This window comes from Electrophorus electricus, chromosome 6, assembly GCF_013358815.1.
Source record: "Electrophorus electricus isolate fEleEle1 chromosome 6, fEleEle1.pri, whole genome shotgun sequence".
Taxonomy (NCBI): Eukaryota; Metazoa; Chordata; class Actinopteri; order Gymnotiformes; family Gymnotidae; genus Electrophorus; species Electrophorus electricus.
Window position 1 is genome coordinate 3642226 of NC_049540.1, and position 17073 is coordinate 3659298.

The 17073-nt window shown below is 37.7% G+C and overlaps 1 protein-coding gene across 1 annotated transcript; it reads right to left on the reverse strand.

The window, feature by feature from the left end:
* On the reverse strand, positions 1-11886 carry LOC113586811 (GTPase IMAP family member 9-like). The gene is given in 6 exon segments (XM_035526865.1): positions 1-166; positions 405-755; positions 757-1036; positions 11146-11333; positions 11623-11676; positions 11828-11886. Coding segments are annotated over 6 exon segments (1098 nt in total).
* Between the last annotated feature and the right edge of the window lie 5187 nt (positions 11887-17073).

Genomic DNA, 17073 nt, shown 5'->3' on the forward strand with positions numbered 1-17073 from the left:
CTATATTTTACATTTTGAGACTAAAGTATTTCTCTGGAGTTCAGGCAGAATGATCTTCAGGAGGTTTCTCTCTGTCTCAATCCTGGCCTCTCCTTCATACAGCTCCTTGATCTTCTCCATTTCCTGTTTGTGCCTTTCCTCCATTTCTTTCCCCTCTCTCTCATTTCTCTTTCAGTTTCTTCACTTTTTCTTCCATTTCTGTCCTACGCTCTACCTCTCTTTCCAACTCTATCTTTTTCTCTTTATCTCTCTCCTTTCATCCTTATCTCCAGTTCAGTTGTTTGGACATTAAGCTGTCTGATATCACCTTCATGTTCTTTTATCACTCCTTCTATCTTTGTCAGAGTCCTGCACCTTATTTACCTGTTTCTCAATCATTTCTTTTTTCAAATACTTTCAAATACTTTCCAAGTAAAATCTCACTGCTGTACAATCTCTCTTTGTTTTCCTCTACCATCTTCTCCATCTTCTCCAGTAGCTCTGAGACCTGAGACCCATCGCTACTCTCCTTAATGTTGAGACAGTGAAACCTGTTCCCACATTTCGGCACAAGTGTCTGGACCTCTTGGCTTTGTGACTGAATGAACTGTTCAGGATTTTTCTCTTCCTCAGTAACAGTGAAAAGGATCATGGTGTTTCTCCAACATCTCTCTCCAAAAATGTCTTCCATTTTCTCCAGCATCCCTCTCTCCTCTCCTACAGGCTCCTTCACTGGTATGACTAGTAGGAAGGCATGGGGTCCCGGGGCACAGATGAACACAGAGTCCCACATTCTGTCTCACCTCCTCCATAGAGATTTCAGGGCAGAACCAGTCAGGAGTGTCCACCACAGTCACCTTCCTCCCAGCCACCTCCCCCTCTCTGCTGTCACTCTGCTGAGTCACTGTAGATGTATCATCCTGTTTCCTCTTCTCTCTGCCCAGGATGGTGTTTCCTGCTGCACTCCTCCCAGACCCAGTCCTCCCCAGCAGCACCAGCCTGAGTTCTGGTACAGAAACCAGCACTACAGAGTCTGCACTTGAGGATTCTCCACCCACTGGGAAAGAAAAATTACCAAATTTAATCTAATAGTTTTTGTATTACACTCTGTTGACTCTCCTGTTCAGAGAAATCATAAAGCTACTATAGGAATATATTAATTGCTTACTCCTTGGACAAAGTCCCGCAGGCTCCTTCACTGGTATGACAAGGAGAAAGGCATGGGGTCCTAGGGCAGACAGATGGATGCAGTGTCTCACATCCTGTCTCAACTTCTCCAGACAGAGTTCAAGGCAGAACCAGTCAGGAGTGTCCACCACAGACACCTTCCTCCCAGCCACCTCCCCCTGTCTGCTCTCATTCTACTGGTTCACTGTAGATGTACCAGCCTGGATACTCTCCTCTCTGCAAAGGATGGTGTTTCCTGCTGCACTGTTTCCCAGACTCAGTCCTTCCTAGCACCAGCCTGAGTTCTGGTACACGAACTAATACTGGAGAGCCTGGACTAAAGGATTCTCCACCCACTGGAAAAGAACAAGAATGGGTCTTTTAACTAAGGTTATTTTATGGCATTTTGGTGATTGTGCTGTTCGGTGGAATACTAAAGGTACTATATGAAACTCACACTGTTTCTTTACCTGAGTGGGGCTGCTGAGTCTGGAGTCTCTCCACTCACTATAATACAGCAGAACCAGTCAGAATGGGGAATACATTCTTCAGAAGGCAGCGTTAACAGAGCTGATATTACTAATTTATTAATGAGTATAGTATAAGGCTGTATTTGATTTTAAACTGTACTTGGCTCAAATATTGCACAGTGCTCATTTAACCAACCACATTTTAATAACAAATTATTCATTATGTGGCAGCTCCCCCTTGCTGTGTCTTCTCCTGACTGGGACTAATGAGTCTGGATCTGTCCTCTCCTGTAGCTGATTGCTTATCTCCTCTAGAAGTCTGTATTTCTCCTCAACCTGCCTTTCTTTCTCTTCAAGATCTTTGTTTTTTTCTGCTAGTTGAGTGTTCTGTTGTTCCAGTAACAACATAATTTCCTGTAGTTGGCTGTTCTTGACCTGCAGTTCCTTTCCCAGTGTTTCCAATTGCTTTTTACTGGTTTCTCCCTCTCTGACTGTGTTCTCCAGTAGACTGTTCATATTCTCCAGTTGTCTGTCTTTCTCCACAAGATGTTTAGAAGCAGTTTCAAATGTTTCATTTGTTTCCTTTAACAGTGCATCTCTCTGAGAAGCAGACCTTTATAGTCTTTATTCTTTTAGTCTTGTCTTTCTCTTCCAGCTTCATGTTTTTATCCTTCAGTTGTTCCTTGATTTCATTTAATTTTTTTACTTTCTCCACAAGTCTTTGCTCCATTTCTCCCAGTTTTCTTCTGTTCTCCTCTAATTTCTTCTCTAATTTCCTTGTTTGTATTAGTTCATCTAGTTCATCTTTTATCTCCTCTTCCAGTGTCTTGTTCTTCATTTTAATTGTATTTGTATTTTCTTTCAGAAATATGTCTTTCTCCTGCAGTCCCTTTCCCAGTGTATCCAGTTGTTTTTATTTTACTCATTTCCACATCTTTAACAGTGTTCTCCAGTAGTCTCTCTTTCTCCTTGACCAGTTCATACTTCTTATTTATTATTTTATTTTGGTTCTCTATTGTCTTTACATGTCCTTCTAATTCAGTGTCTTTTTGTTTTAAGTTGTTTTATTTTTCTCTTCTACAATCTTATTTCTCTCCTCCAGTTTCTTTTCTTTGTCTTTCTCCATCTTTGACAGGTTTAGTTTCAGTTTCTCTAATTCTCTGTGTTTTTCCTCCATCCTACTATCAAACTCTTTCTGTTTCTTTATGATAAGGGTCTGGGTAATATATAAGGGCAGGTTCCTGAACAGTTGTATGTGTCACGGTAGACCGGTCACCTACTGGGAGGGACACGCCCCCTCCAGACCAGGACCGTACCACTTGCCTCTCCTGCTCACAATCACTTGTCTTCTGACAGGAGACACCTGCTGCTTGTTAACACTGCACACTATTTATACTCCTACAGGTTCGTCAGGACAGTGCTGCGCATTAGCGGACAGAACCACGATCATCTGTTGGTGTAACGCTGCTCCAATCCTGGAGACCGCCCAGACTCGTCATCACTACTTTAAAGATTATGGAAAATAAAGAACATTAGTTCAACTTCACCTCTCGCTTCCTCCATGCCGCCCCTGTCACAGTACGTCTGCCTTTATTGCTCTCTTCTGTCTGTTCTCCATCTCCAGTCTGTATTTCTTCACTGTCTGTTTCCTCTCCTCCTGCATCCTTTTGAGCTCCTGATTTGTCTCCTCCATCCAATGATCTTTTCTCTGATCTTTTCTCTCCAGTTCCCTTTCAAGCTCTCTCCTCTTCTCATTATTGCTCTCTTCTGATAACCTTTGCTTACATTTGTTTTTCTTTTTTATACTGTTTGATATTCTCTATTTTTTTCAATTTGTTCTGCTAAGCTCCTTAAAGCTTCCACCACAGCAGTCATTGTGTCTCTTATTTCCTGCTCTTCTCTTTGTCTCATCTCCACACTGATCTCACTGATGAGATCCTTCTCCTCTTGTTGCATTTCATCCTCCTCTAATTTTTCTCCTTTACCGTGTGCTTGTCTGTCTGTTTGCTCCAGTTCAGTCTCAGTTTCCTGTAGCTTATCCTCCCATGCTTTCCTTCCTTCTATTAAGGTCATTAGGTTTTTAAGAGCAGGTCCAGGAAACCACTCCTCTTTTAATTCTGTAATGATACAGATATGAAAGATTAAATTGTATTCTGTCACCTTTGTATCCTAAACTAAATGTAGAAAAAACAGCATTTAACAGCATCATAGGCATATAAATGCTTATGATCAGAAAGTCACTACTTTAATCAATGTATCAAATTAATACACAGCTTTTAACATCATAATTAATGTTATGTAGTAAAAGAACAAAACATGCACCTGTTTTGGTTAAATTCTGCATAAACTACAGTGTAATAATGCAGTTTTAATACATCCTAATATATAGCCCCTATTCCTGTGTAGCAGATCCTTCCCATTACAAAAGAGAATCACATCTGGAAAGACTGAACACAGTGATGAGTCTGAATGACCACGTGAAGAGTCCCAGTAACCAACTCTGCCCTATGACCCCACAGGCACCCAGCAGGGTAACTGGGTAATGAAGATGAGAGAGGGTGAGAGACTTTGGATATACACTGGGTCCAGATCTCTCTCCCAGATATGCCTCTCTGTATCCCCACATGACTCCCTAAATATTTACTGATCAGCAGACAATCTGCATCTCCTGCTATTGAACAGGCCACATTACTGAAAAGGCTGGAAAATGCATGTGTCCAGGTAAAGACCCTCCCACTCCTCATTCACTTGGGAATAATGTCTTGAAAATCCAGATTTAGGCTGCAGTGTGAACCCTAATCCCCTTGTGAGTAAAGCAGTGAGCTCACAGTACTGTTCCCTCCAGTGCCAGAGAGATGTGGAGAGCTGCTCTCTGACTACCTCTTCCTTAACAAAATCTCTGAGGAGGACTAACACCAGTAAAGATTATGAGCACAGGAAGCTCTCAGACAAAGAATACACAATAGTTGTATTTCTTCCACACATCACTCTTGACATGTCTAGATGGACAGCAGTGGTTCAGCAGGGGGGAGGTGTTGTTTCTGTGGTATTGTTACAAACGATCACATCTAAAATAGTGATGCTGCCTGGAATGTCACATTCAATGTTTCCATCAGGATCATCAGAGCTCCTTAGGAAATCCATCTGTTCATGCACTCAGAAGGTGCTGATGGCTAAAAGGAACAGGGAAACCTTCAATTGTTAAATCCATGAACTCTTTTTTGCACCTTAAATTAAAAGATTTAATATTGATTTCTCAATAACGCAAAACCCTCATAAACGTATGACTGAAACTTATAAGCACGTATAACAACACCTATATAAACTATATAACCCATATTAATAAGAACACATTGTACAAAAGCTCTTATTTTCATCCTCACCAGTCAGCAGAGCAGCCTCCTCCATTTTCATTCTCTCCTCTTCTGTCCATTTTCTGTAACTCTGAAGTGAATAAAACAGAGTGAAGGTTCCATGCATGGTGTCATACTGTGTGTTATATGAAGGGCCAGTGTGGATTATTGAGAGTTGATATTATTAACAGTGGAGATCCTGCTGATTGTAGCTGCTTGAAACTGATATAGTGTTTGGTAGCACACAATCATAATGTAGCCAGCTGAGGAACATAATCACAGTAGAGACTGAACAGCTTTACAACAATTAAACCTTAAGCATTAAAGCATTAGACCTGAAATAAATCATAAAGCAGTGTGGTTTATATATATTTTATAAAAAGTATAAATAACCTTACAGTTAGATTAAATCATATGTATGTTACTCTTGTATATACTGTGTATCTGAGACTGTACTTGCTGGGTGTAAGTACATGACACTGGTGTCTGAATTGAGCTGTTTTCCCTGATAAACTGTAGCTCTAATAGAATAAAGGCCTGATGGAGGCAGTCAAGGGTGGAGCTACTGCAGGGGCAGATGGGGAAATTGTCAGCAGACTGGGGTTAAATTAATGAACCTGTTTTGATTCAATTAACCTTCATTTTTGTGTCAATTAATGTTATTGTGAATTACTCTTCTCATAAAGCCTTTTGTTTAGAATTATGAATAAATAGCTCAAATAGTGCACTTACCAGTGCAGTTTGAAAAGAGACATTAGGATAATGGAGAAAGGAGCAAGTTACCAATATGATAGACTTCACTGGTTAGCATTATGAAAGTGTAATGAAAATAAGATGAACTTCTGATCCTTTCCTTTACTCTGGAATTATGTATTTAACAATTTACTTCTTTGTAATTAATAAGATAGTTAAAGAAAAGTGGATCTTAGTACAGTGTGCTCACCTGATGTTAAAAACATAAACTAGTGGGGTAACTGTACCTATTAAGCCCACCAGGTAATATTTTTCATAGATATTGACCTGATTTATAATGGATATCTGTTGCTAAAATGCAAGATGAATCTACCATTTGAAAATGTATTCATTAGTTCATGTACATTTTAGAATATTTAAAATAAATATATTTTATGACATAAGTCAAATGTCTGGCATGGACTTGTAAGGTATGCAAAATTATTTCTATATGTAATTCCCTCTTGATATTATGTTTATTAATTTAATGGGAAATCCTTCTTTTCATTTAGTTGATATTTCTCAGTTGTTCTCATGGCTAATGGGAGTATAAGTGTATATGTATTGTTTTAACATTTATTGATATGAATAGATTTACATTACAGATATCTTTAATTAATTTACAGCTAGACATAATGCTAACTCAAGATGCCATGTAGTTTTTCTTCTTATGTGTAAAAAGCATACGCCACGATAACAGCAGCAGATGTAGGTTGATGTCACGGAATGCTCGCCTCCCGCGAGTCACGTGGTTTGGTGAGCCACGTGCAGTGGGAGGATCTGTTTGTGGCCACACCTGCACATACTTGCACCTTGTTTGTTTATATGTATTTAAACCCGTGTCGAAGCGTGCAAAGTGTTGGTCATTGTGGATGTAACGCCTTGCTGTAATGTTCCTTTTGTCGTTGTTAAACGTATGCTTGTTTATTGTGCTTGTTACTTGTTAGCCGTTTCACGTTCGTGTTAACGTTTGTAAAGCTTTTGAGTGCCGTTATCGTTCCATGTTTCTATGTCGATAAATGTACGTCGCAGTCGCTGGAGTCTGAGCGTCCTACCCCTCGCCCTGCGGCACTCGGGCCACCACGTGTTACAGCTGAATGATGTTAGCACTATAAAGCTAGACAAGAAGCAATTTGCACTAACATATGTAAGAATATTGAAGGTATAATATTTTTGTTATTGTTGTTGTTGTTGTTGTTATTTTCATTGTTGTGTATATGCATATGTATATATAATTGAATAGGTGATTTCATGTACTAGTTTATATATATATATATATATATATATATATATATATATATATTCCTGCATCATGTGTATACCTATATATAATTGCATAGGTGATTTCATGTATTAGTGTATGTATAATATAGTATAATGTATAACAACATATGAGATATTAGTGGAATATGTCTATGGCAATGTTTGTATATAGAGAAAAATATGTCTATGGCAATGTTTGTATATAGAGAAAAATATACATAATTATTTTTGCATATAGTTTACGAATGTTAATGCACCATTACAAATGTGAACTTCATCAGAAGTCTGGAGCCAAGCCAGCTGGGAAAGGAGTTTGAGGAACATTTTCATTAACTTTTATCTTGTTTTTATTTTCTAAATACAGAGAGAGACAGAGTATAAGTGAAACCAACTTCCCATGTTTGACCTCTTCATTCACGAACAAAACGCAGGGAAAGGAGTAATAGGACATACAGACAAACCGGTTACAGACTTAATTGGTACTGTGGCACCATTCAAGCCTGTGAAAAATAATGGCCCCTCTCCTAAGGACATATGGAAGGTATGGACATGAAATATTGAAATCCTGGATGATGTCAAATCTTGGATGTGAGTGGTTTCTTTTAGGAAGATCTTTGTGAAAAAGTCTCAAACACTATCTTCTCCATATAACCATGGTCTGTCACAGCAAAGTGTGGTCTGGCCACCTTGACACCAAGTACTATGTTTTTGCGTTTTGTTGTCACATCTACAACATCCATGTCCTTTAAATTAGTGAGTGAAAATGCCAGTATCAGCTAAGGCCCTCGATCCAGCCACAGAAAACTATTCCGACTGGTGAATGGTCAGCTCAGGATGATCTCACACAAAGTGGTAAAGTGCTTTTCACCCTGGTCTCCCATTGGTGAATGGGCTCACATTGACCTCTATTCAAATGTTCAGGATGTCAACTGCATGATCTCCCATTGTTCATATTTGTACAGACTGTTATAAGGATGTGTGTACTAACCACAGACAGTATATAGTCTATGGTCCAAACAGACTGCTGAGAATAAAAGTGTTAAACCTTATAAACTGTGTATGATCATCTTACAGTCTGATGTTTATAATTCAGTTGTTATGGACTCCAGATTTTCACTATGTATTGTATTTCATCTCTTGACATTATTGACTGCATGCAATTTATGTTATACATAAAGTGCAGGGAAAATATTTTAATGAATTTATTTCATTTGTTGTATTGTGTTTTGTGTTCTGACTAATGATATGGCCTTGTGAATCACTAGCTCCGATCAAACTCCAAATGAGTTACACCTGAGTGATTAGTTGTGTGATGGTGTAGTTACACAAGGAATAGAATCATTACATCACATTGATGATGGCATTGTTTGGTCTTTGTTGACATGACTCTGTGATGTAAATGTTATGATTAAATTAGCCTGGGTCATCATTTTACACATGACTTCAATAATCATGGTAGTGAGCAAAGTGTTCATCATTCTCATCAGACCCAAGACAATTAATTTATGGTGTCAGTTAATGTGAATGTTCTGGATAACTTCTGTTCTGTTCTGATTAAGATTTTAAACCATGTGTCTATTAATTAGAAATCTGAGTAAATCATTAAAATAGTGTACTCACCAAAATCTGGGATGTCTCCTGGTAAGAAAAAAGTGATTAATGACAGAGTTTTGACAGCAGTGAAAATGTGTTTTTAAAACTATGACAACTAGAGTAAGTCATTCTACAGCTCTTCACAAGATGTCTGTCTTCCTGCTCTACTGGCCTGCTTCTGTCATAAATCTAAAAGTGGACAAATCAAATATATGCAACCGCTTGACATAATAAATGTAATTACATTCATTGCAGAATCTGTTTACATAAACATAAACGTGTGTGTGTGATTGTGTGTGATCTGTGGTACTTCTGCAATAGAGGAGGATGATAAAAACTATAGTATGAGAGAGAGACTCCAGTGATAATGATTTATTGATGACATATGTTATCAAATAACCCATGATCCATTCTACCAGTGACATCACTGCCAGAAGTATACAGCTGTTGTTAGACTGTTGTGTGTTCTGGTTGTCATGGTAAACTCCACTGTCTCTACATTTCTGCAGTGCCCAAGAGCATTGTGGTAAGGAAGCAGATGGAAGTCAATAGAACCTCAGTAAGATTATCAGGGTTTTTATATACCACATAAATATTACATTGAAGTGCATGTTATTTTGCCATCTGATTAATGGATTACAAATTAATGTGATGATATTTGAAAAAACTCGCTTAACATCAGTGGAAAGAATAGGTATTGTTATATGCGTATCAAAATGTTTCGCCCTATGTAAAACAAGAGAAGAGGACATATTGTTAGATAAAAAAAACACAATAAATATCATCATAAAACTTTTTCCATTCTTGTTCACATCCTAATCACTATACTGGGACTCTGCTCATGTGTGCTGTAACTTTACATCCTTCACTGCAGCACTGTCACCTTCTACTTTCAATACAACTCCATGAAGACATTCAGTTAAACAATCAAACATCTCAATCCTTATAGAAGTGTTTATATTCAAAACAATATTAAAAACTTCATGTAGTGTTTTCATTTAATACCCAGTACTGTAGTCGTCTATTAACAACAGTAACAGTTACAGCAATACAAAATTACAAAACAGCAGTGACACATGAATGCATCCTGATAAACAACTCTATGGGTTCAACATTTCTATAAATCTGTTATCAAAAATCACTGTTACTAGTATCTTAGATTAGTTTAGATTATGGCCTGTCATAGAAGCCCAGTGCATGTATCCTCTGTTATGTTACACAGTGGATCTGCAACTGCTTTGGCTTACAAGTAAAACATGATTGATTTGGGAGAAACAGAAGCTCTGCCCATTTCTCCATCATAAGTGAGCTGTTAAAAACCAGTGTAAGTCATGACATTTAAACCTGTTCTCTGTTTAACTACAGTGTGGTGTAGAGAAGGAGGGTCACTGTGTTATTCTCTTCATGATATACAGCAGTGTGATAGAAGAGTGGAGTTGGGGCTTTACACCAAGTCCTTTTAAAACTACTGTGCAGCAACTCTTGAAAAGCAGCTGCAGTCCTGGTTTGTTGTAGGAAATCTGCTGTTATTGTGGATCTACATAAACATTCAGGTTGTCAGTGTCCATTAATGTCAGCAGTCATCAAAAGTTATCTTTTCATCACAGCTCGTCTGCTTCGTATCCAGATGTATATAAAGACTCTGGAACCTGAAGCTGAGTCAGAGAGGGTCTCCACTGCTGCACTTCACCTCACCTGATGTGGATTTTCCCACAGTGTTTAGATGTAAAGACTTTCAATACTCTTTTACTGATTGTATTTCAGAAAGTGTGTCTAAAGGCTTGATTTTGTGCTGTGATTTAATCCCTTTAGTCCAGATTACTAGTCATTAGTCATTAGCTAACTAATTAGCAGGGTCTCCTCTGTATATAAAGACTCTGGAAGGTGAAGGTGAGTCAGAGAGGTCTCTTCACAATCGCTTCACATGAAGTGGATTCTTCTCCCATGGTATTTAAATGAAAAGATTTTAAATTGTCTTACTGATTTTATTTCAGACAGGGTGTCCTAGGTCTTGTTGATTATGTGTAGTAAAATGTAAAATCTTTACTTTGTAGTGCTCTTTGTATATACAGCTATCTTGTGCTGGGTCTCCCTCACAGTTTTCAGACCCACTTTTCTGTTTGGGTTACCCCCTGGAGTTGGGAGTGGTATAGTCTGTGTTAACAGACCTGCTCTAGATCATAAAGTCCACAATTACATTATAATCACCCATCTATTGTAGTTAAAGTGTCTCTCATTTGTTTAGTTCAGACTCACACTGAGCTAATCTGTGATTTATTCCAGATTACTAGTCACTAGATTTAATGTAGATCTGTACAATTTATGGTTTTTAAATGTTGCAACCATGATATGGAGATCTGTGGTAGAGTTAGGAACTCTTCCTGTTTGTTCCTCTAAAATGAACCATCTGCCCTTTACTCCATATTAGCATCATTCACCACCTGTGTGCTGCACTTCATTTATCTGAACCGAACAAAAGTCTGAACATCTGACTTTGTTATTTCATGTTCATTCTGAGATGAGACCACTGATGATGATGTTGAATTTATGTAGAGTGCAGCTCTGATATACTTACACCTTAATCTTACTGTGATCTCCTCTGTTCTGTTCTGCGACCTGACACAGGTAATATCCTGTATCTGACACTCTATAGTCTCTCAGCTGTAAGGAGACATTTCCTCTCTGTAACTCCTGAGTGAACAGACTCACCCCCCCGTTCTTATAGAGGCAAACACAGTCGGTCTCCTTAAACCACCTGATCTGCATGGCAACAGCACTGGTTTATGGAGACAGGTGACAGGAGAGAGTGACAGCAGAGCCAGACTGAATTTCTACCTTACAAGGGCCAATGAGTTTAAACTCATCTGTAGGAAAAGAGGCACACACACACACACACAAATAATTAAAATAGTTTTATCATGTATATTCATGAAAAAGAATAAGCTGTCTGATATTACTGATAAATAATAAAATGTTGATTTGTTATTAGAATTTGTAAAACCCACTGTAGGTTAATGTAATCTAAGCAATGCACAGGACTGATGAACTCTGGAAGTTTGACTTACTGTTGCCTGCAGCTGCCATCTTGAGCTCCTTCTACAGGATCAATCTCATGAAATCTGACGGGGAGGACGCAAAATCATGGTTAGTTCCTTAAAGAGTTCTTTAATACATATATGTTTGTGCAATATACTGCATATATTATTTTAACAAGTTTCTGTCTTGTTGGTGACTAGCGTGCTTTAGAATGATGTGAACTCTTATCTTTACGGTTCTTCGTACACATCTGCTGTTTTAGGTGAAGTAGTCTTTCTTTCAGAGTAGCTCATATTGGATCTTTCCCTTAGAACAACATGACACATTAGAGTAAACTTTCGCATGTTACAAACAAATTGAACTCCGTTTTGCTGTGCAGGAAGAAAGCCTAAACTATTTTAATTTTCATGTTTATTCCTGTCACTTCATTCCTGCACGCACAGGAGCTCCACCCATCAACTTCCCCACTCTAGAGCGATAGAACAGGTTTCTCCAATCAGTAATCGCACTGTTAACATCCAAACGTAGATCAGGCAATCCAGAGATACATAATGTCAGAATTGTTGTTTTACATGCTTAGGTTTTCAATGTTAATAATAGTAATAAAGTTTTGGTTTTTTTTTTGTTATTGTTGTTTTTGTTGGTGGTATTGTAATAATAGTAATAATAATAATAATTATAATAATAATAATAATACATTGTGTGTAAAATCTACAGTGTGTGCTTAAACAACAGACCTGTTCTTTGATCACAGTTATCAAATGTATAAGTACTTTATTACATGTTACTGTGTATATTTTATTAATCTATTTAAATAAGTATTAAATATAAGAATAAAATTGCGATTTTTATAGTTTCAATCTTCCACATTAATCATTTGCATTAAGTTCTTATCATGTATGATATCTGATGAGGGGTAAGCATTGGCAGGGGTAGCTCAGTGCTTAAGGCATTTGATGTGTATTTGAATGGTTGCTGGTTTGAACCCCACCTTTGCCAAATTGGGCCCCTGAGCAAGGCTCCTAAACATCACTTGCTCAAGTTATTTTCAGTCATAGTTGTAAGTCACTTGGTATAAAAGTGTCAGGTAAATGTGCCTCCCAACAAATGGCATTACTGCACTTTGAGAATGAATTGCTAGGAAATTGAGATTTTAGCCACAAGGGGGAAGCAGCCATCTGAAGTTAACGAGTTACCACTGACATTGCAGTTGGGCACCAGCACACGCAAAACACCACTATTTTATTATTGCACCTAGAACTCAGCAAAAAGGAGTTTTATGTATTCAAAAGTTCCATGGGCTTCTTATGCACAGCCAATAGTGTTCAAACAATCCATAAAGAAGCTTTACTGATGGAAACACTACATTCACACTACAGACTAAGTGGTGTGTGTAAAGGTGCCTGTGTGTGTGTGTATGCGTGTGTGTGTGTGTGATTCAACATGATTTATTCTGACATTTTATTACAAAATTTTCAATGGCGACATGTTTGAATTTTTACTCTCACTTAAAGTAAGTATGTTGGCTTTGTGTGTATGTGTGTGTCAGGCTGCAACCTGTGCCCATTCCTGTACTTCTGCTGCTGCTTGCATTACTGTCTCTGTAAACATCTGAGGGTTGGTAGAAACAGCCATAATCTGAATCTTGTTTAGCACTGCTAGATGTGCTATATTAACTGATTGATTACATTGACAACCAAATAAATTGCAGGACCCTCACAGCAACAGTAGCCAAGGCAACAGCATCAGCAGCTATTTCCTCTCTTGATTCCAATCACACTGCCAGTGTGGGTCCTCCAGTGCTGGATGCTGCAGTGCCAGTGTCCTAAACAGAAGCAGAGCACTGCTGCAGTCTGACCAGTGCAGTGCTCCAGTGCACAGGAAGGAAGGATTCTGCTGGTTAGTAAACTTCTGTAGTAGTAATAACAGCATATATAGTTGACTGTAGCAGCTCTGACATGGCATGACACACTGATGAATATCACTGAACTCTTCAGAAAGACCTAATCTATTGCTAAGGTTTATCAATAGAGATAACGGGTGCGCTGTAAGTTTGAATCTGTATAATTCTAGAAAGGAGGGCCCTATTTTTGACATTTGACTTGGCCATGAGATAAATCAATTTCAACTGTTACTGGTCCATCTCAACAAATAACTTGATGATGATAATAATAATGAGTTTAAATAGATGATGCAAATACACAGGCCAGGGTATTGAAATAGGAAGATGACATCTATGTTGATCCAGCTTTTTAAAGAGGTGAAACAAGCACTGGACTGGAGTCCAGCATGAACTTGAAGAGCTGTGAGTAAATCAGGGATGGCAGGATACTCACCATATGTCAACACAGTTCACCTTCAAACTGCCTTTGTGCAACAAGGAGGAATGTGATACAGTTGGAAATTCTCTTCAAAATGATGAAACACATCGAAGGATGGTAAGTGATTAATATATATAACATACGCTGAGTTGCCTGCTTATTTCATCTACCATGTTTGGTTTATTACAGCTACCATTTATTTAGGGACATATTTTATGAAGTATTTATATTTGCACTTTTTAGACATACACATATTCAATATAGGCCTATGTTTTTTTACATGATTGAGTTGTAACTTGGCAAATCAAAGGAATGGCACTACCGCACAACCATGAAGCACTTAGTCTGTAGCAGTAGCAGTGCTGAGCAATACAGCTAAAGGCTAAGGTAATTGACTTGTAATTGGAAGGTAACCAGTTCAAGCCCCACCACTACCAACTTGCCACTGTTGGGCATCTGGGCAGGACCTTTAACCCTCAGTTGCTCAAGTTGTATTCAGTCATAACTGTAAAGTTGCTTTGGACAAAAGTGTCAAGTGAATGTCAGAACTGCTTTACTCTAAACCATATACGTCATGAATCTGATTTGCTGCTTCCAGTTCACTCACATGGCCTAGCATCTAACACTTTTGTTTTCTTGCTTTTCATACTCTTCATATCAAGTTCTCTTCCAAATTTGTTGCAGATCTCATGACACTCTAAGTCTAAGTCACTGGGTACTAGGGTTCACAGGCATACGACACCTACATCTGGGCACAGTTCAAAAACCAATTTAAGATCCAAAGTCCAGCAGAATTCTAGATTTTCCTGACATACTGTCACATACTGCAGTCATACTCTGTATGGTCTAAAATATCGTAAAAATATGCCCAGCTAGTATACTAGTCATACAACAGTTTACTTCTCAATCAAAATGCAAAACCTGTATCTTTGAAGATGTTCTGCCAGTGCCAGAATATTTTATTTCAAAATATAAAGCATTGTTATATATTATTGATTAATTACTGAATACTCACACAGGAATTTATTATATGCTACTGATGTCAGTAATTTTTCCAAATGCATATGTTGTATTTTTGATCATTATGATTCTGATCCTTATCACATGAATGAAGCTTTGTTTTTTGTGTGCATGTTTAAGTTTCATGCCTTACTTTGGTTGGTGGCAATACTACAGAAGGAAACAAAAGAATTCTCAGTGCTGTACTTACCAACAGGCTGGTGAGTACCTTTAACTGGGCAGGCAAAGAAAAGAAGTAGCCCTTCAAGGATAGTAGACTGCAGAAATGCTTGTTTGGTAAGATTTTAAGATGCACAGTTTCAACATTAAATCAATATCATTAATAAGAACATTAGATCAACAGGTATTCAATCATTGGACAGAGTTGTTGAATCAATGTTAGCTCAATGTTCAGTATGGTTGATTTTTCAGGGCTGAATCAAAGGCCAATACAATAAGCAAGATCAATGCTAAATAAACATCAGGGAGCCACACTGATTCAATGGTTATCCTTGGCATTAAATCAATATTGTTTCAATCAATTCTTGTTATCTGGGACATCAGCTTCCAACTATTATCAAGTCTATGGGAGCCACACATCTGCTCTGTCAGCTCTACATTCCAGACCATGACAACATTTCAAACCGCATTCCAAACCAACCTCAGCTGATTAAGAGATTATTGTTTCCAATCATTATGAAGTCTGCTAGCTCCATGAATTTAGTGAAGCACATAATCACACACAAACACACACATACACACACACACACACACACACACAGCTATAACACCATTCATATTCTCAAACCCCACACTGCAATTCAGTACATTGTAATGACAAATACTTCAAAGAGACAAATATTTCCTGTAGTTTGACACACACCGTGTTGCAACATTAATTTAAAGACTGACATGTACTCATCACTAATAATAAAGATTTCATTCATTTATTTACACAATGTCATACACAATGTTCTTCACTCTGTCTTTTAGGAAGATGTTCAATATTAACTGTTTAACATTCATAGTCCACTTGGCATCATGATAGTGATAACAGTGTTTAAAATCAATATTTCTGCTCACAAAGTGATGGGACCCAATCGTTTTCCATGAGGTTATTTAGCTGTTATGTTAAATAAGCTATGAAATAGTCTCTCTGCATACAATTACAAATATGTAAAGCTGTGATAGTATAGTAAAAACTTGAGTTGTTTTAGCATGTTAGCAGGTGCTTACATAGCCAGTCACAAAAGAGTTGGCATCAAGGACCACAAATAACTACAGCAACTGCAACACTCGGAGTTCTCCTCTTCCGTGTTCTGCGGCAATAGTGGCGAGTCTGGAGAGTCTGGAGAAACATTTCAGTAACAAGAATCATAGTTTGAGTAATGATGGTATAGCTTTATCTGAGATTATCTTCTTAAATACTCTATTACTTTAAATGGTAGACTGTGTAAGTGGTGGTGAACATGATGATGATGAAGTGACTTATGATATGAAAGAGGAGATGTATGAAATGGTTTGTTAAGAGACTTACCATTGCCTCTTGCAGATGACATTTTTTTCTGGAAAGTAAGACTGTTTGTTTTACTATAATGCCCTGTATCCTTACATTTACTGCAGATTGAAACATATACTGGGAAAGCCTAAAATAATTTATTCCAGAATCACCTTACCAGATGGTAAGGTGATTCTGGAATAAATTATTTCAGGCTTTGGTTGGTCTGTCACTTTAGCCATTACATGGTTCTTTCTATATTGCAGCATTACTAATATACAAAATCAAAGCAGACTCTTCTAAATGAACCATTGTAGAAACTAAATTTCTACATTTCCAGAGAATGCTCCAGAGGAATTTGCCTTAGGAGGTTTTCAATGTTGGTTAATACTTTATTAATTTTTTTATTAAATGTTTTTAGGTTTCAAGAGAAAAAAAGAACAATGGTTATAAATATTTTGTGCCATATGTTGAGTAAACATTGTGTGCCATATGATGGTTTATGTTCAACAACTTTCAAAAATAACAGGTAGCCTTGCAACCAAATTTATCTAAAATTTGGCAAATGAGATTTAGGGGGATTTCTTTGATGAAGCACTGATACCTGCTCCTCAATCCACTTTGCAGCTCTTTTGAAAGCTTCAGTATTCTTCTTACAGACC